The sequence below is a fragment of the Serinus canaria genome, chromosome 1 (assembly GCF_022539315.1).
Source record: "Serinus canaria isolate serCan28SL12 chromosome 1, serCan2020, whole genome shotgun sequence".
NCBI lineage: Eukaryota > Metazoa > Chordata > Aves > Passeriformes > Fringillidae > Serinus > Serinus canaria.
The window spans coordinates 96,031,862-96,052,656 of record NC_066313.1 but is presented as its reverse complement, the minus strand read 5'-3'; the positions used below and the strand labels follow the sequence as shown (position 1 = coordinate 96,052,656).

Sequence of the window (20,795 nt, the reverse complement as noted above, 5' to 3'; positions counted from 1 at the left end):
GTATCAGGCTAAACAACAGGGAGCCAAATGGACCTGCTGAATCTGAATTACTCCTGATGCACAGCTGAGGCCCCTCAGCAGCCTAAAATGTCCTCATGGCTGTTCATGGACAGATGAGTTTCCTCCCCTGGCTTGCCTTCTCCCCTTTTTTCATGGGAGATGGGTTTGAGCTGCCAGGTCATGAGCCCACTCCCACAAACCACTGAGTGAGCTGCAAAGTCACATTGCATCAACCAGCTCTGAATGGGCTGCAGTTTCTCCCAGTCCATTCAAGGCAACCTCACATGGCTGGCTGTTTGTCTGTCTCTGCTCTCCCTTTACCTCCACAAGCTGGAGATACAGACAGAGCACTTCCTTAGATAAGGGACAGCTGCTTTGCTACAACACTGTAACTTTGTGGGACCAGGGCAGAATCAAGAAAAACCCAGGAGCTGCAACAAACAAGAAATTGAAGCTGAACTCAGAATTCTGCTCTGTCACTATGACTTTAAAGACTGTTATTTTTTAATTTACGAATGTAGCCTTTGAGTAGAGGACACAGTAATGCCATCTTAAACACCACCTTTAATAGACACAGCCCTTACTGAACTTCTTTTTGTTGCACAGATAATGTAGGGACACAAGCAGAATATGGGCAGAAAAAGAAGCTGCTATGTTGCTAGGAAACTAATTAAGAAAACATTAACAATACTTACAGGGTAAGGTTGAACAACAGTAAGGAGGATCGATTCTTTGCAGCTTCTATAAAAAGAAAAAACAAAGTAAAATCAAGTAAAGAGTCATACTTTTATTCACTATTGATAACCAGCTTTTCTTTTTAATGGAGAAAACTGCAGTAATATGGAAGAATGTTTATTACAATGACATAGTAGAGTAGTACAGAGATTAATAATATGCCAAAATAACGATAGGCATTAAGAAATAAATTTCTTCCAATCTAATAGATTGAATTGGCCTAACTTTGCAGTTTATGCTACAAACTTTTTGCTTCATCAGAGAAATCTGCATGCTGCAATAATGGCTGTCTCTAGCAATAATGAAATAACCTTTGACTAACTGTATTAGTTCAGCATCTGTAGTCCATGAATTCCTTTCTACTTTACAAATGCAAGTCACTTTTATACCATCTAGCTTTTGTACACTTCAAGCCAAATCTGTTTGAAACAGCAGCATTCTTTTTCAAAACATAAATGAGAACAAAATTTAACCTCCATTCCTTCTCTAGATCATCTTTTTAAATAGGTGGGAAAAGACTAATATTTGGCGAACTCTCCCATTAGAATTTTTAAGTTTTTACAGAATTGCTAAGGAAAGGTTTTTCTTTCAATTTAAACAGGTCTTCATTATGATGAAACTAGTAAATGCAAAACATATGAAACTCTCCAAAAATCCACAACTGATTTATAGGATAAAGAGAAGAAATTATTACAAATCTTGATGTGACCAGGTGGCCTAGACACTTGGTGGGTAGATGGGGGTGGTGGCTAACTGTGGAAAAGTAAAGTGGAAGAAAGGAAGAAAAGACAATCACAGTAGATATCTCTTGTATTACCTTTTGATCAGATGGTTGCAGTGGGTGATATTATTACAAGAAAAGGTCAGTTGCCATTTTGTTGAGATAGAACTAAATTTCTCTTGGTTTTACTACTTTCAAATATAAATTGTTTATTTATGTGACTTACCTCCTGGCTAAATTGACATGGAACTAATTTTGCATGCCTGACCTTTTGAGCAGAACTAACTAAAAAAATCATACTGTATTGGTTGTATATAGGGTCATCTTATAGGCAAAATGACAACTCTGATATGCAACTTTAAAAGCCAAAAGGTAAAAAAATAATGGAGGAAAGAATGAAGGCCTAGTAAGAAAACTGTTCTGGAAAGTCAGTCTATACTTGATGAAGCATACATATTACTAAATGCCAACAGGGATAACAAATTCTACTTTTGCCAAAGCCATCAGTCATGTAAGGAGCAAAGCCTAATCTAATATCATGTAACTAAAAAAAATAGCTAGAGCTTCAATTTTTTACTTCTTTTATTAGGTATTTGTATCATGACCACATTTTTTTTGAGAATCTACAAATGCATGTTAAGAAAGGTAACTTATTTCAAGAATCTCATCATCTCTGTGCTATCCATATCTTTCCAGTTATGACTGCCATATTAACCTAGGAAGGTTAGTAGGCAGAAAGGCTCACAGTTGTAAATTTGGGATAAACTGCAGCACTGGGATAACTGCACCATGATCAACTGATCCTTCAAATTACTTTGAACTCACTACTTTATGTTTCTCATGCTGTGTATGATTACCACCACCACCTCTGCCTCCTGCAGTCCAGCTATGCTAGAGAGTTGTCTTTGAAAATTAAAATCAGCTTCTCCTGAAAATGTTTTTCAGCTATTCATAATTCTTGGATTAAACCTGTCCAGGCGTCAGGCCAGGCAAAATTCATGCTAGATTAGCAAGTAGGTGGTTTTTTTTTTTAACTAAAAGATCAAAAGACATGTTTGGTGGACAAGACTTTCCTGCATGATAAACACTTGCATTGGAAGGATGCTATACTCTGGACCATACATTCAACATTTGAGGCTATGAAAAGACCCTTTGGAGTATCTGGACACAATCATGTTACACATTCAAAAAGTTGGTGTCAAGCACTACACACAAATCCCTCTTCACCACAGTAAACATTTCCTATAAAACTTGTGCTACATTCAAAACACAGCACAGTTACAAAATAAGTATTTAATCATCAGTTTTTTTTTGATCTGCAGTACTGTCATGACTCCACTGCTCATTTGAAAACTTCCTCAACTAATGATGACAAAACTCTGCAGGACAGCTCATTCTTTTCACTTCTGGTATGGCTAGCATATCCTATGGATCTACATGATAAACTCTGCAGCACTGGAGAACGCCAATTGTATGTCACAAGAATGCAGAAACAATGGAATCACTGACTGTGTGATCTCTGTGTTTTGTAGCCTAAATGTATGTGGACAAACTTATGTCCTGTGTGACAGTAGAACATACAGAGAGTTAAGTTTACAGAAACAAGGTACATCATCACACTGAAATGTGAGCTGTCTTTTAAACAACACCTGAAACACAGTGGCAAAGGCTAAAAAAACCCAACTGCAGTCTTAGTTTCGCCCTGCAATGTCTTTCCTCATTTAAAATACGACTAAATAAAAAAACAAAAATGGAAAAGAAAAACAATTATTACAGTTACTTTATTACCTTTCATTCTCACTTAACAACTACCTAATTATTTCTGTGCTCTTTTAGAGTCACTCAAGACCAAACATCTGCCAGACCAGCTTAGAAAACAAGCTGCTGACTTTTTTTAGTGCTCCTGGATCTGACTGGCTAACACCAACATCACAACAAAATATCTTCATGTTTCTTTCATTTCCTGACATTAGAATCAAATAGTGATAACAAGGCTGAAAAATCTGATGGGAATTTGTGATTCATCTCTCTGTCCTTCTCCGTGTCCTGCGTGGTGATTATATTTGTCCATTCTCACTACTCCTCACAGCTACTTGGGTTGCAACAAGAAGAGAATATAGATGGCTGGAGAATCAAATTATGTCTATTACAAAGGTTAAAGCTGCATTACTAAGTATCAGGCATCTCGAGCTGCATGAGGCATTAACATTCAGCTTCAATGCCAGCCTCTGTGAACTTGAGGCTGGAAATCACTGCCTCTCTTCTGCTTCTTTCTAGCTGGAAGAGAGGAAGGGCAAAGGCAGGTGAGGCACATGGGGGAATCCCAGTATCTGAGCCAAACAGAATAAGTGGGTCTGTTATTCATATGCATCCTACAGCAAATATAGCATATAAATATAATAAATATATATGTTGCTCTTAAGAAGGAAGAATGAAAAATTGCTTATGCTAATTTTAAAGCTTTTAGCAGTTTTACATAGTAGAGGAATACTTGGGTTCTTTCACACTGAACATAAACAAAAATAATTAATTAAAGCTATAATAAATAATATCATTTTCAGGGAATACAATTCAGAAAAATCTTCTAACCATAACTTAGCTGTTTCATTCACAATGAACAATAAATTCTGAAACTCTTGTTCTGAAACACTTTTTCTCTGCTATTTTAAAATAATCTGTTTCAATTTGGGTCTCACTGTTGATGAGAAAGGTCTGAATTCCACAATTGTGGATTTTGAGGCCTTGATCTGTAGTGTGTTTACACTACATTTTTGAAGTAAGGAAATGGAAATCAATGGGTCAAAAGCTAACTAAAAAATGTAACAGGTTACCTCAAATGCCCTATTCAAAGCTAAGGAAAATGGAAATTATCTTTCAGTATTATGAATATTAACACAGTATTAATGAGCAAAGGGTTTGCAAAGTCACTCTATTGTGGTACATTTTAAATTATTTCATAGAATGAATCACAGGGTTGGCAGGGACCTTAAAATAATTTAGTTACAACTAAGGATTATTTTTATTTGAGTTGTATATACATTTTTACGTAAAACCTGTTTTGCAGTACTTATATTCACCTATGGAAGTTACAAATTTCACTTCCTCAGGGTTTTATCATGAGCAACAGTTCCTGTGGAAGTTTTCCCCAGAGATGCAGGCATATTTATTTCTAGGGATGGTGACATCTTCTGGGAGGACCTTGGTGGGACAGAGTTGACCCAATTTAAGGCAGTTTCCTCATTCTCAGTTATTACACAGCACAGACACAGAGTGAGCCTTGAGGTCCTGTGATGATGCCAACCTGCCTGAATTGACCTGGGGCCTCTTGATAAACTATCAGACAAACTCAGTACTCATGGACACCCATGAAACAATGTGGAGAGATGCAGGGAGAAAGTCTTTAAGAAGGGTGTGCTGGGCTGTTTTTGTCACAGGAGAAGCAGCACTGTGCAAACAAAAACACCCAAGCTAAAGCCCTTGGCAGCAGACAATCCTCCAGCAAGAGCCATGGCATGTGGGCTCTTCCCTTTGCATTTCCAAAGGTAACCCCAGAGAACACAAACTACAGGCAATAGTTCCATGACTCTAATTGACAAGTACAACAGATTACACCAATCTGGAAGGCATGCTACTGTAGGCAGATACCTTTTGGTCTTTTAATTACATCTACCCATAGATAATCACTGTTTTAGCAGCAGGACCTCTCCAAGCCTAGGAAGATGTTTTCCAGAAATTTTTTTAGGTAAACACAGAAAATTATACTTTCTTTAGAGGTTGCCTACACCTGGGAGAACCAACTGCTGGAAAAATGGTAACAGGATTTCAGTCTCTGCCTGTTCAGCCATCTGCAGGGAACACTCTCTGAAGTTCCTGTACACAGTCAGAGAGGGGCATTCCTGCCATCACACCATGCAGGCAAGGAAAGGTACACCACACATGGCATTACATCCCCAGCCCCATCTCAGAAGACAGTTGCAGGAAGCATAGCAGGAGGCTCATGATATAAGGTACATCACCACAGAGGTGAGGTCTGGGGTCCCAATTTAGGGAGGACAGGTAACACTGCATGAAATATAGTCACAGAAGTCATATGAGGAAATCACAGAGAAGTCATATCAGAAGCCTCATATGAGGCCAAGGTGCCAATCTTTGGGTTCAGACATATCAAGAACAACTTAAGAGATGAGCATCAGCTTGGATACTGTTTTCTGGAGATGACAGAGCACAGAACACAAAGATCATAGTGTCCAGGTCTTATTTTTGGAGATCAGAATGGTGCATTGTAATCCCTGGTATCAGAAGGCAGAGACATCACAATCACATTTGGAAAGCTGTGGCTGCCCTGTCTGCTGATGTTAATGATATTACCTGTCCTTAGCCTTGTGGCAAAGGAATGAAATACTCTTGACATCCAAGCAACTTCAACTTGTGAACTCCTGAACCCTACAGTTTAATTTGCATAGCCTGCTACTTCACAAAGTCATTAAAATTTAAGTGTGCCATCAAATATCTGAGGGCTTGCAACAGCAGAAGCAATCTGCACAAGAACTTGGGAATTTTGCAAGAATCCTGATTGAATGCCTGAGCCCTAAAAACTGTGTAAGTAATGGATGCTTGAAACAACCACTGACACATAAAGCATAAAACACATAAGGATGGGATTATTACAACACTGCAGGATCAAACAGCAGCAGAAACACAGCTGAGTGAAAAGATGCTCTGATTCAAACATAAATAACTTCAATAATAGCATACTGAAAATTACCGTCAAAGCAAATAGTGTTCTGTATAAATGTTCTTTATTTTAAAGGGCTGGCATGGTGTGAAAGTCAATCTTTAAAATTGTCACAGTCTGCTGCTGGCACTAATTGGAACCCTTGTTGGCAATCTCTGTAAGAGGTCAAGGAGTGAATGTGTCTGCAGGCTGAATTACACTCACTTCCTCTGACAGAAGTGGTCCCTTCAGATCAGAGATGTGGCACACTGGTGGGCTTTCATACAGCAGATGCCATCTCAGATACCTCTGCAATAAAGGCTTTGAGAATAAAGAAGCCTCCTCTTCTTTAAAGCTGTTCATCTGTCAAGCTTTCACATGTACCAAATTCACACAGTTTCTTTCTGTACTGTGGCACTGTGGCAAGGTAAGCCCTATAAAGTTGTTGAATTTAAGTACTGTATGACAACTACATTTACCTCTTGTCAAAATAAACCCTCCACTCACAAATACTCAAAGTTTTCCAGTTGCTCATATTTTCAATTTTAAGCCTGTTAAAACTTTGTAATTGAGTTACTGAAAGGTTGGTCAAACAGTAAATACCTGTGTATGCTGTTAGAGGAGTGCTTTGGCCAGGCTGCTTGAATACCAGCAGCAGTGTTACACTGCTGTCTAACTCCTGAGCAATGATACCTGCTCCTTACTACACTGGCCTTCAATTAATTCATGAGTGCACCTTGAAGTATTGGCGATATGTAGAAAACTTGACATTGACTGAGGTGCCTGAGACAATCATTTTCCTACTTACACAGATTTATGATGGTCTCCCTCAACCCATGAGAGCACTTGGGGTTAAACTTCAAGACGAAACCAACAACATATCAGGAGTTACTACACTGGAGTTCTCTGATGGAACAGAAGCAGTATGTGCTTATTTTGGTCAGTGTATCAAAAAACAACCAAGAGCCAGACGAGCATGTGTGTGTATCTGATGGACTGAGACTGACACCAAGTCCAACTGCTGGCATACTACTGCCAACACCATCACCACATCAATTAATTCATGCTGCATGAAGATGCTATACAGCCAAGGAGAAAAATGTAGTGCTTATTTCCCTATGAATTAATTGTTCAGCTGTCCTCTTCTAATTAGACTTTCTACACATTAGTTTTAAAGGATCAAAGGCAGACAAAATGAGATAATATTGGTCTCTCAGGTCACTCATCCAGGCCAATGTTCCAGGGCTAGTTTTTATATCATTAACTGCCAAAGTCTCAAAAGCTCTGAGGAAACGTTAATTTTCAGAGTGTAATGAAGAAAATTAATATGAGGCAGTCCCAAGCTGTCTATTGATGACTTATCTTGAGAAATAGTTCTATGGAGCTTCAATAAAATACTAGCAAAGTAAAATATTTACAGAAGAGGTTGGTCTCACCATGGAAAGGTCAGTTGTAGTCTCCTGAAAATTTCTCATCTTTATTTGTCAGACTGTGCTGTTTCCATCAGACTGCAATTACTTTTAAATGGCATTTCTGTGAGCATTTTATACAAGCCCTTTCAGACAATTTCTAAGTCAGCTAAGTGCAATTCTGCTCTCCATTCAGCAGCTGTCCATGCACAGATCCAGCAGACACACAACACCTGCACACTGCTCACAGTGTTCAGGGATGTTAAACCACGCAGTCAGTTCGGGTTCACTCATCCTTTGCACTGGCATTCTTATTGAGGATGTCCAGGAACGTGGGCTGTAAAAAAACACCAAAGTTCCAGAAAAAAAAATGCTCAACATGGTAAATTCTAACCATTCAAAAAAATCTATCCCAATGTTGATATGACAGACTATGCTTTGAAAGAGTGGCATAAACCATTCACCTGAGGGAGCCACCAGAGACCTTCATAACCAGCAATGGTTATTAAATACATTCCAACTACTGCATAATTTCTTATGTTCAGCTTTCAAAAATGAAGCCATCACGATATTTCTGTAGCAGCATACATTTTTATATAAAGTTTAATTTAAAAAATGCTAAATGTATTAACAACATCCTTCTGTTTTCTAAAATAACTTCTAAATTTTTGTAAATATATATGGATGGTCACAGAGTTCACTTACTTGGGAGAGAGAAAGAAAAGAAATACAACATCTTGAGAACATCTCTGTAGAGGTCTCATGTTCCTCTACATTATCAGAATTAGAATAGAAGAAACTTTCTTATGCTCTCCTGAATTTCCAGCACTTGTTTAGACACCTTGATGCAGTCACACAGCCTCTTAATTTTTATTTCATTTTTGTTTCAATAGTGGAAACAGATAAAATAATGAAGGTTAAAGCTGAAGGGTAGGATGAGACAACTTTTCAAACTGTGGAAATTATTACTCCATTCACTTATCTCAGTATAACACAGAGATTATCAATATGATCTAGCAATTGAAAAGGATGTTTCAGGGAGTAAACATAATTCTAACATTCACATAATGAAGCTTTGTTGATTTCCTCTTTTTTCTTTCAAAGAGATGCTATGTAAATTTTCATTTAGAAAAGAATTTCTGTCTTCTGATGACTTATTTTTAATGTCTGTTTTTGCTGACACTATGTTAGAAGGCAAGAATCATCACTTTAGAAAATAATTTTTTTTCTCTAGTCTGGATGCAGCAGATAACTCATGCCCCATGAGAAGGGAAAGTTTTGAGATAATTTGTGCTGGGCTATTTCTCTTCATTTTAAGTGGTACAGCAGCTTAAACTTAGCCTAGAAGTCAACAAAAACTTTATGGCACAGCTAATGACTATTTTTGCAAAAGTGTAACTTTGTGCCCAGGTTGAAATGCCACTGATGATTGAATAAGCAAGGTGCAGCTCTACTGTCATAAACCATCAATCCAAAGCTGGACTGGAGAGTGACTGCCTAGGGATTTGAAGGAAAGTCCCCTTGCTGGGATGGCCACAGCATCTTCTGGAGTAGGAAAAGAAATGTTGCAGTCTTCCACAATGAACACTGACTCTAGCAGAGCTCTTGTTTGCCTGCCTGGTCTTCAAAAAACGTAGGCAATTGATATACTGATACTAATATAATGCAAATATTGCTTCATTAGCATGTATATTATTCCAACAGTTTCTCCCCTACTCTGATTTTTGACATATACTTTGGACAGAGAAGACCTACCATACATGCTGCTGCAGTATTTTGTGTAGCTTTGTATAGTATATTCTAGATACTATGGATGTTAAGAGATCAATAAAAACAATTATTTAATAAAATGCACTATCTAATGCCAAACACCTTGAATAAATAATTACATCAATGAATTAAAATAAACACTAGTATGACTTCTTGTTCCTTGCTGAGAAACAAAGAAATCACATACTTTAGAATTATACTTCAAATTGGAAATAAGAAACTAAAAGAAAAGATAGTTGAAGATGTCAGAAAGTGTAGAGGAGCAATGCCAGTATCTGTACAATTGCAAAAGAGATTTATGGGAGTTACATGTTAAAGAGGAGGAAAGATCACTAAAGATGAGAAAATCTTACAGATATTTTTACTATGTGACAAATTAACCATTATCTTTTATGATCAGAGCTTCATTTTCATTTGTACTGAAGCATTAGAAACCATTAGAGCTGCTATTCATAATCTGTACAGCACTGGCATTTTCATTTTCACATTTGGGCATTGTGTATGTAGTAATGAAAGGTCAGGCATTCACACACATCCTTCATCCCTGCAGCTATTCAATTTTTTCTTTCCTTTAATGCTTTTCAAAAAGCAGAACATGAGATAAATTTTGCTGATTAAATGTTAAATGCTTTAGGATCATCTTGTTTTAGAGAGTTATCTGAGTTTTTATTAATAATGCATAACATTCACTTAGGGCTATTTTGTGGGGGAAGTCCTTCACAGCATTATCTTAGCTCAAAGTAACTCAGCCAATAAAGAAAAAGAAATTAAGAAGAGGAAGATGCAACTGGAAACGTGATAAAGCTCTTGAATTCTGAAGAATACTGTCTTTTCAAGTACTATATTATATACTGTTCTCAGTTCAATATTATTGGCTTTATCATTGTTTCTTAAAAAAACCCACATTCATTTAAAGAGTGATGGTATTTTTCTTTCAGATGTCTGAACACTACAACTTTTGCTTTTCAGTCTTATCTACTTTTTTGGGACCAGACTATCTCATCCAATCTAAGAGCATCTCAACCCTTTGTTATGGAACACAATGCTAGGCTAATGTTTTAAATAATTACAGATTGCTGGAAATGGTTTTAAGAAGTAAATGTTCGAATAAAACAAGACTCATTCAATTCCTCATTAAGAAAAGTTCCAGCAGTGTCTTGAGCATTGTGGCTTTTATTATTAGTATTACTGTAAATATCATTATATCTGCAAGGTTAGACAATGGATGGACACTGAGCTGCAGAGACTAATGCAGAATGATTTTTGCTTACTGTGTCTGGAATAGAAAATTGATTGGTCAGACGCCAAAGATAGATCTATGTGCCACTGGAACAGTATAAGTGATGGCAAATGTGATTTTATAATGATTTGGAGGAGCAGCCAAAGGGGCTACCTTCTCAAGCTACCATTCACACAGTACAGTAATTCAGACAGCAGTCTCAAAGTGCAAACTCTTTGGTTATATTTATATCCTCATACATCATTTTATTTATTTAAGAAGTAGACTGAAAGGAGAAGAAATTGAGACAGAAATTCTGCCAGACAATTAACCACTTGTTCCTGTTAAATTGTATTAGTTATTAAAAAGTCCTGCCATGCATATATACCATATATCTGGAATGTTTCAAAATGAAAGGTTCATCTCCTTTTTTAAAAATTTATGTAAAGGAAAAATTTATTTACTGTGCTAAAATCAATTAGATGTAACTTTAAAAATCTATTCTCTTTAAAGCTTTGTCAAATCTTTCAAAATCATATTATTAACTGTCATTTAATAAATCTTATTATTTATGCTGGTAAACTTAAAAATACATTTATGCTGCTAAACCCTTTATTTTTTCCCCTTTTTATGTATCACTAGAAAAATACATAATTTTTAACACTTTTCTTGGACTAGTATGAGTCTCTCTGAAAACTTTCAAAGCAAATGTATGCTGCTTATAAACATGGTTGTTAAGATAAAACTTAAATTATACTTAAGCAGAAACTCTTCCCTGATAAATGCAAATATATTGTAAATTATAGATGGGGAACGAATGTTTGAAAAGGGGAGAAGAAAATTGCCCCGCAGACTCAAACCAAGCATAAAATGCTGAATAGTTGCATTCTTCTATCCACACAGAAAATGAAGACATAATTGCAGTGCAGTCGGACGCAGAGATGTGAGCTCTAGTCTAGATGGGTAACACCAGCAGTAAAAATACGACGCCAGTCTCTTCAGTATCGGTTCTAAAGCCGCCCACGCTTGCCGAGCCAAGCCGATGTTTCGGTACCCGCAGCCGGCAGATTAAAGTTCGCTCGGGGACACGATTCACACAGGCACAGCTGCCGTGCCCGGCCCGCCCCAGCCCGCCGCCTGCGCAGCGCCGCCTCGCTCCGCGCCGCGGCAACAGAAAGAAAAAAAAAAAAAAAAAAAAAAAGGTGAAAATGCACCAGTTTATCCCGGTCCTCTCCCGCTGCGGGTAACAGTCAGGGCTGAAGGGAAGGACAGGAAAACAACTCAGCTCTTCAGGAAAACAGGGGGAGGAGGGAAGCTGTTCACGGAGGAGGCGAATCCATAACTCACCACATAGCTGCAGCCAGAAGGTGGTAGGAGGGAAGATGCGTACTGGTGTAGGGGAAAAAGAAGATGGGGCTGACCCGATGTGACTTGCTAAATTGATTTCATAGGTATTTCGTGCGTAATTTATTTGGTGTACTTGTATTTGCTCAGCGTGCGGCTGACAGGGCGCTGCTGCTGCGGCCCGCAGGAGTGCCCGAGCCGCCGCCCTGCAGTGGGTGCTCCGAGCGGCGGCGCTGGGACAGAGCCTGTCCTGGCACGGCTCCTGCTCCCGGCATTGCTGCTCTGCCGAAGCAAGCAATCAGTCAACACGAAGCGGTGAAGCCAGTCGTCTTATGTAAGCAGAAGCCATGGTAGCGAAGGAGCCCATGGCCGCTGCTGCCTCTGGCTGACGCTGTGAAGCGGCCAGGCCTGTCCATGACCATCTCCCTGGGCACAGGCCGGGCTCGCTGGGCCAGGGCTCTGGGATGGAGCACGCAGACACTCCCCGGGAGCTGCAGATGAGCCGAGGTGAGAGATGGCAACGAGCGGCTCTGTTGGTGCAGAGGCAGCACGACCAGCCACCCCCGCACCCATCCCAACAGGAGATTCACCTGTCTCAGGGCATGAGGTACCACAGCTCAAAGCACTTCTCTAGATGCTTTCTGAAATCAGAGGGGTTTGCATAGCTGCAAATAGCTTCTCCAATCCTCAGCAAGGTTATAGGCAGCTAGTTTGGGCTAAAGACTTGGAGCTCATAGAGGTGAATTTTCAATCAGGTGTGAGAGAAGTTTTATTGTTCAGGAATTACCCTGGCCTGTCAAACACAGAGAGAACGACAGGCTCTGTGGGCTGCATTCAGGGTTTTAGGCACCTTGAGTCAGCTACCTGGCCTTTGGATACTGCAGAGCTTGCTCTTGTAGTCTGAGCCAGCTCATGGAATGCTGCATAAAAATGTATCCTTTATTAGCCTATATGTAAACAACTTCACTGAGTTGGAGAAGTATGCAGCATAGAGGTGCCCTTCCTACAGAATAACTCCTATCAAGAGCAACCTTTGGGGTCTGCAGATTTCTTCCCTTGGATGAACATCCCATTTTCCTCTTGAACAGCTTGTACTTCTGTTTCATCCATAGTGTGTTGAGGACTTTCATTTAAAGCTAGTTCATAAACTTTAGGCATCACAAATATCCCTCACTTCAGCTGCAATCATGAGATAAGCACCAAAAAAAAGCGCTTCAAAAATGTGCTTCACTTGTACACACTGACAACAATCTATCAGTGCAAGAATAAATTCCTTGTTCCAAGGACATGCATTAAAATTCAGTTTTCAAAGGGGACATAGGAGCATGTTGCGGTGCGCGGCCGGAGCAGATTTAGCATGGAAGGATATATGTTCCTTAAGGGCTATAGGTCAAACCTCAAGATGAAAAATAGGCTTGTTAAAATTGAGTCTGACAGAAATCACTGTATCCTGATGTTCCAATGGACATAATATTCTTCATTATGTAGGCACAAAGTAATTTTTTTGTGTCTAATTAGACTGCAAATGTGATTTGTAAAAAGCAAATTGAATCATTATTTCAAAATTACATTTACTGCTAATGCCAGAGTGCCAAATTATGAGTATTGGCTGGCAGATTCTTTACATCTACAAGTCAGTAGTTTTTTGCATAAATTTGAGGAAAACAGTTATGAGTCCATCCTCAGGAATAATTTTGGCCTTTAAGTCAGCAAAAAGAGGATGAGAGCAAGAGCAAGATCAAGATTTAAGCAGAGAGGTCACAGGACACTGATGATGCATTTTTATCACCTGCAGCCCTGACTAGATACCAAACTGCCACTAATTCCTTGTCACACATGGCAAGAGAAGAATAAAAATAATGAAAAATAGTTCAAACTATCTAATCTGTTATTCTACAAAAAATAATCCAGCTACCAGAAATCTTTTAAACCTTGCAAATCCTTTTAAAATTTTTTTGTTTGGTTGTCTTTTTTTATTTTTAGTATACTTTTCATTTCCTAATTCTGTCCTATCCTCACTAAAAGATAAGCTCAGGGCAAAAGCTCTTTATCTAAAGGATCAACAGCCACAAAGGCATATAAGGAAAAGAGGCAGGGGAAAGAAGCATGTTTATAGAATCACACTCTCAAAGCTAATCGTTAAAACAAAAAGTGGAAGAGGGAGATCAGAGAGGTTTGAGAGGGTTTATTTTGTTTACTTTCCTCCCTCTACCCTCTCCCCAGCTGCAGCTTCCCAAGAATTGTTCAAAGGTCATACTTTCCCTATGGCTCTTCTAAAGATCTGAGCTCCAAAAGCAAAGTTTTAGGAAGGTCACCTGTGAACGGGATCTTTGCTCCTCAAAATCTGTGAATTCACCATTTGAACAACATACTCTTCACATGTTTAAAGGCAATTATAAACAATCCCCAGTCCACTCTCCTAGTTCTTTGATTCATCCATTCATTGAGACCAAATATTCAACTTTTGCATTGCTGTTCTGCATGCTGCTGCTGTCAGTATCATAAAGCTATTCAGTCAGCCTGACACACCTCAGTGTTCTGGAATGTGTGGTGGTGACTTTGTACTTCCCTCAGTGTGCTGCTGCTGCCACCTTGTACATTGAAGCAGTGCCTTCCATGAGCAGAGGCCTAAAGACCTCTTTCTGTTCTGTCCATGGGCAAAGAATTCCAGGTGTCCCAAAGGCTCTGTGTATTGCAATGGCCTGCACAACAAAGTCATTGGTTACTCAAAGCCAGCCACTGGAGAAGCTTATGAATCCCTAGAGCTGTGTGACACGACCTTAGACCTGCCACTCCTTTTATCTCACTCCCAAAGAGTTGGCTCTTGGAGAGGCAGGGAAAGCAAAGTCTGAGCTGCCTGAGCTGCCTCCCTGAGCTTGCTGTGGGGAGCACAGGAAGAAGGGATGACTCCTCTCCAAGCAGAAAACTTTTCTTCCTGTGTCCTAGGCTGAAAAAGACTCCAGCTGCTTCAGATGCCATTTACTGCCTGATCATCTACCCATTATTAAAAAGTAATTTGGAAAATTATACTACTCTGGAAATGTAAGAGTCCTTTCCCTTTGCAGAGTAAGGGTGAGATCCACACACAGTTGTTCCCGTTCCAAGAGAAATGGAGACAATGATCACTCTACAGTTTCCACTTGAAAAATCCTTATTATATATATTCATTAAGGAGGTCTTTGATTATGTGTGCAGCCAATGATGACTGAAGAACCTACAAAACCTCTAGGTTCTTATTGTACTGCTTTTTAAGGAAAATTCAGGACTGTTGTAGAAAGTGCAGTAAAAATCACAGGAGGGAAAAAAAGTGCTTATGCTTTTTCTAATTAAAAGGGGTATAGAAACAGATCTTCCCCAAGAAAGAATATTCCATACACAAGTCATTGTGTGGTCTCTCTGACCTTTCTCTGAAACAAGTGGAGCCATGTCTATCAAATACAGCATGTAGCAATAAAGGACCTCGGATCTCTTTTGGCTTGGTGGTTCCTAAATGGTTGTTTTCCTCTTGCAAGTGATTTACTTTTTCATAAAGCTTGTGATAATGCTCACATTCAGAGGCTACCCAGTACATACAGTATTGACATTTTTTGTTGACATTTGCTACTCATCAAAGTTCTCCTAATCTTCAACAATCATCACCAATATATTTGTTATATGGAATTATATAACAGTAAGTTCTGAATAAAATGAACTTTCTCTGCACAAAATGCTTAGTTCAGGAAAGAAAATTAGTTCACTGCAAACCACATGACAATGTGTACTGTAAAGAAGGGTGTTATCAATTAAGAACATATTTTGTTAACTTATTGAAGTTTTAATTTAATAGGTCAGTTTGAAACTGAGGCATTTCTGATGCAGCCTGCTTCGTATTTTCATCTCTAGCATTGTACTGGTACTGGAAAATTAAACCAACTAACTTAAGGAAAGTAAAAGGAGAAACATGGAAAACAATGAAATTTGATGTCAAAAACTTTTCCATTATTACAGAGTAGATGGTAATGATAATGCAGATAAAGGTAGTTATTACAATCCATCAGATAAGTGGTCAAACTGCACATAATACTTGTGAGGAAGAGGATGAAGACAAAATTAGGAGGGATGTGGCAAAGGCACAATCACCCTTTTCTCCCCCTCTAACCTCTTTTCATAGTAAAACAGCCTCAGGGAAAAGAAGATGCACTGATTTATATCAGAAACTTTATCTCAGTGCTGTCAAACTCATGCATTGAATACTGGGGTATCAAAGCCTACCGTGACTTCAAAGCCATGATGCCAGCTATGATAAACTTCTATCTTCTGTTTTTGCATTCTTGGTCTTTCTGAGCTCATGATTTTATGCTTTCTGCAGTCAAGATGACTATGCTCTTCCACTGAAACAACACTGGGACTTTCATCCATTCAGCTGAAGACCATAACTCATAACAAAGTACCTAACAGTTTAATTTAGACTCATGAAAGAAACAGAGAAAGGATTTCAAAATGCTTGCTTTTTTTTCAGCTCCTACATTAAAAAAAAAGAAGCAAACTACTCTTTTTTTTTCTGTTTTAGCTAGCAAGTGATGTTCAAGGATGTTATTGCAAACTATGCAGCCCATGAACCCCTGCACCCTGCCCCAGAGATGCTGATGTGAAATTGCTTCAAAGATAAAGTGATGCAGTGAAAAAATGGTAGGAACATCAGTACACAGACCATTGTACTGAGGCACAGAACAACCATGAACATTTTAAACCTCTATATGTTTTCATTTACAGGTTAAGGAATGAACAGATCAGGGGCAGCTCGGCTGAGGAGGATTTGGGGGGCTGTAGATGAGAGGCTGGATTTGACCAGGTAACGTGGACTTGTAGCCCAGAAAGCCAAATGTGTCCTGGGCTGCATCAAAAGCATTGTGGCCAGGAGGTTGAGGGAGGGGATTCTGCCCTTCTGTTCTCATGGACAGTTGCATCCAGCTCTGGGATCCCAAGCACTGAAAGGATGTAGACCTGTTAGAGGAAGTCCAGAGAAGACCACCAAGATTGTCAGAGGGATGGAGCACCTCTCCTGTGGGCAAAGACTGAAAGAATTGGGATTGTTCAGCCTGGAGAAGAGAAGGCTTTGGGGTGACCTGATTGTGGCCTTCCAGGATCTGAAGGGAGCCTACAAGAAAGATGGAGAGTGGCATGTAGTGATAGGACAAGAGGCAGTGGCCGAAAGAGATTAGGTTCAGACTAGATATTAAGAAGAAATTCTGAGGGAATTTCTGAGGGTGGTGAGGCACTGAAATAGGTTGCGCAGGAAGGCTGCAGATGTCCCATCCCTGGAAGTGTTCAAGAACAGGTTGGATGGAGCTCTGAGGAACCTCTGTCCAGTGGAAAGATGTGCCTGTCCATGGCAGGGAGGTTGGAACTGGATGATCTTAGAGGTCCCTTCCAACCCATGCCATTCTACAATTCTATGATTTATTTACAGCTGTCATTTGTTGTCATTTATACTGTCATAAAACCTCATGCTCTAAAAACTCTTCCAGTGTCTCTCTACTCTATGGTTTTGTTTTGCAACATATAGGATTACCTTAAGAATGGGTCTGGTCTACTTGAAATATCTAATTTACATGTTGTGTTTTCTGAAAAAAAAAGAACAAACAGTGCCTTACTAAGCACAGAGCTTCAGACGAGGGAGGGTGATGGGAAAGGGACCTGCAGAGGCTGGCGTGGGTTATCACTGGGAATGGCATATCCCTTGAACTACCCTAGATCAAATAGGGAAACATTTCATTAAAGCCTGTTATTCCACCATTTGTCAGCTGTATCTTAAAATTAGGAGGCTACAAGTAGAACCACTGCAAGTTATCCAGGGGATAAACGTTAAACAGTCTTATTCAAATGCCACTGAAATCGACCAAAAGATTACCATCATCTTCAGCAACATGACTGATTGCTGGAGGATGAACATTTCTCCATTGTTCCATTCCAGGAAAATTACACACAAAAGCACAACAGGCAGCAAAGCAACACCTTTCCTGCTGCTTTTAAAACACCCTTGTCAAATTTTCCCTTAACAAAGCCTTAAGCAAGTAGGGACTTCTAGTCAGAAAGCAAAATATAAGCATTTCTGGAAGTAGCCAGTATGCATTTTAGCATGTATATTTATGGACACGTCATTTATAGGTTCAATGTACAAAGTATTCATCATGATTAGAGCTGTCCTTAAAAAAAAAAGCCCAGGCATTATTCTCCCTACCTGCAAAAACAAATCCACCATCTATCTTTGGTAAACAAAAAAATAGTTAATTTACAAAGCTGTAGAATTGCTTTATTTGCACTTGACTGTTTAACACCCAAGGGTTTTAACAGATTTGGCAGTAGCAGGATAGGGTGAAACAACACTATTACTTTCTCTGTATTATTAATAATTATAAATTGCTGTGTTTTATCGCTCCATTTACAATAAGAGTATTGCTAAACAATTATCTCAACAAATGTAATTTTGATGGAAGAGTCATTGATGTTTGTCTTTATAAATTAGGCTAGTCATAAAAGTTCATGTTTATAATAGTATTACCTTATTTGAAATAACAAAATAGTCCACTGGTGGTGCACTATGAGCACCTACTGGGAAATTCATGGTATCCTGCCTCATATATTAGATATCTAAAGGAACAGCCTTGATAAAAGCTTTTTTTTTCTCCTCATTGTTAATGACATACATACAAAAGTACTGTAATTATTCTAAAGCAGCAGCTGAAAGAAAAACTCTCATGGAGATACTGGTAATCTGGCATGAGGAGAATACTGTGATGACAGCAGACAATTAAAATCCAAATATAATTTTCTTGAAACAATTTAACTCTTCAAAAGCATCTATCAAATACTTAAACAAGCCCATATTAGAATATTTTCCTCAAGTTTAGTATTTAGTCAATAGACTATAATTTATGTGGAATATATTGAAGAGCAGGATATGAAAATATCTTAAAATTGTACAATAGCTGTTCAAAGAAGTTACTGCACACTGCCCTTTGATAAAACATCATCTTTATAATCAAGGAATTAGTAGTAAGAAATCCCACTGTAAATGAACTGCAGCTTAAATAAAAAATAAGTTTTAGATCAGTGAATCCTATCAGATTAAGGAAGTCATGCCTTATCAGTCATGACCACAGTACAACCAAACCAAATTATTACTTCTTCCTACTGTTTCTGACATTCAGAGCTCTAATTGCCAAAACAGAATTTCAGTGCAGAAAAAAAGAAATAGTACTGAAATACACTGTAAACTCTGTATGTTCAGTATTGTGTACCAGAAAAGTAACTCTGTATCATCCTATATTTGACTTCCACTTAAAAACTAGGTCATGAGCCCCAGTGAAATAATACAGACTTCAAAAAGCCAAAAACCAAACAACACACCAATCAAATAAAAGAAAATAAAAAATGATTTTAAAAAAATCATAGCATAGCTTCAGTATTTGGTGAGGCTTCAAGTCAGAAGACATCCAGCTGTGGACAAGCCTTTGAAAGGCTCTATGCAGCACTTAGGGCAGGGAGACAGAACACAGGCATGGGTGACGGTGGACAAGAGCCCAAGAGCAGAAATTCACTGCTCTAAGAGAGAGCTACTTATTTTTCCTCCTTCCTGGAAATATCACATATTCCCATAAAGGGCTGACAGTCCCAAAGGAGTAAGTACAGCTTATTCAACTCCTCAAAGTCCAGATTTAGGTAAGAGATAGAGCAGTCTTACTACTCTGATGAACTCACAGATCCAAGACCAACACACAACTTTTATCTGACTTCATCCAAACTTCCTGGCTGATTATTGTTGGTAGATGTTTTGTAAAGGCCTTATGTTATGCTTCAGCTATTGCACATCTTTCCAAACAGATACAAGTTTATAATTTAAGGACTTGAAATTATGAGGAATGACCACAGCTCTCTCTATCTTTTATCTCTCACAGTGTTATTAGCTGTGGTTTCTTAGGACTAGACTGGACTCTTTTATCAAGCTAAAAAGATACCTGCTATCACTGTCTGTCTTGATCTGTCCTGTAGCAACCTAACTAGGCTGAGTTTCTTATGAATCTCATAAAAGGGGAAACTTGTGGTTAATTTTTGCTACTCTTCCCAAACTACATCCAATTACCAGCACACTTTCAGGAATGGACAGCACTGCAGGCTTTCTAGGGTTAGATATAAAATTTATATTGCCTCCCTACTCCCACTTGGTATTCTTTTTATATCCATTTTATATTCATTCTATTACCCACAATGTACTGCTCTGAAAGGTCAGATTCAATGAATTATTTAATGCCATGGCAAGCTGAGGCACAAGGTGCTGTATCTTAACAGCCTTTGGTAGTTTCACCCCAGGCTGAGCTTCATTATGTGAGCCAAGGGGATCTAGAGAGGAATGGTCTCGATAGCAGCTTTAATCCACTTGCTCTGAGCAACAGGCACAGTCACCCTGCACTTCACCTTGGCCAGCCTTCTTCTGAAACAAAGTTTTTACTAGAGGCCATATTCAACACACTACACTGGGAAACAGCACCTCCCTTGTAATGCTAGCACACAACTTTCAAAGCTTCTTTCCCTAAATTTCTGAATTTCTGGAATTTCACCAGCTATTGCCACATGGCAGTGGTTCCACCAGCTAGAGGTGCAAAGAACCCAGGTCCAGAGAGAGTCACAAAAATGATCAGGATTCTTCAGCCTGGAAAAGAGAAGATTCTGGGAAGACCCTATAGCACCTTCCAGTAAATTAAAGAAGACCTCTAAGAAAGACAGCAACCAGCTGTTTAGCTGGGTCTGCTGCAATAGGGCAAGAGATTTTAAACTAAGACAACTATGTTTAGAATACAAGGAAGAAATTGTTTACTTCAGGGTGGTAAGTCACTAGAACAGGTT

General features: G+C 38.9%; 1 protein-coding gene across 1 annotated transcript in view; it reads right to left on the bottom strand.

Moving 5' to 3' along the window:
- Positions 1-20,795, bottom strand: part of FRMPD4 (FERM and PDZ domain containing 4) — a 295,852-nt gene that overhangs the window by 29,628 nt on the left and 245,429 nt on the right. The window contains exon 5 of the mRNA XM_009089651.4: positions 696-741. Coding sequence (XP_009087899.3) covers positions 696-741 — 46 coding nt within the window. The remainder of the gene's footprint in view (positions 1-695; positions 742-20,795) is intronic.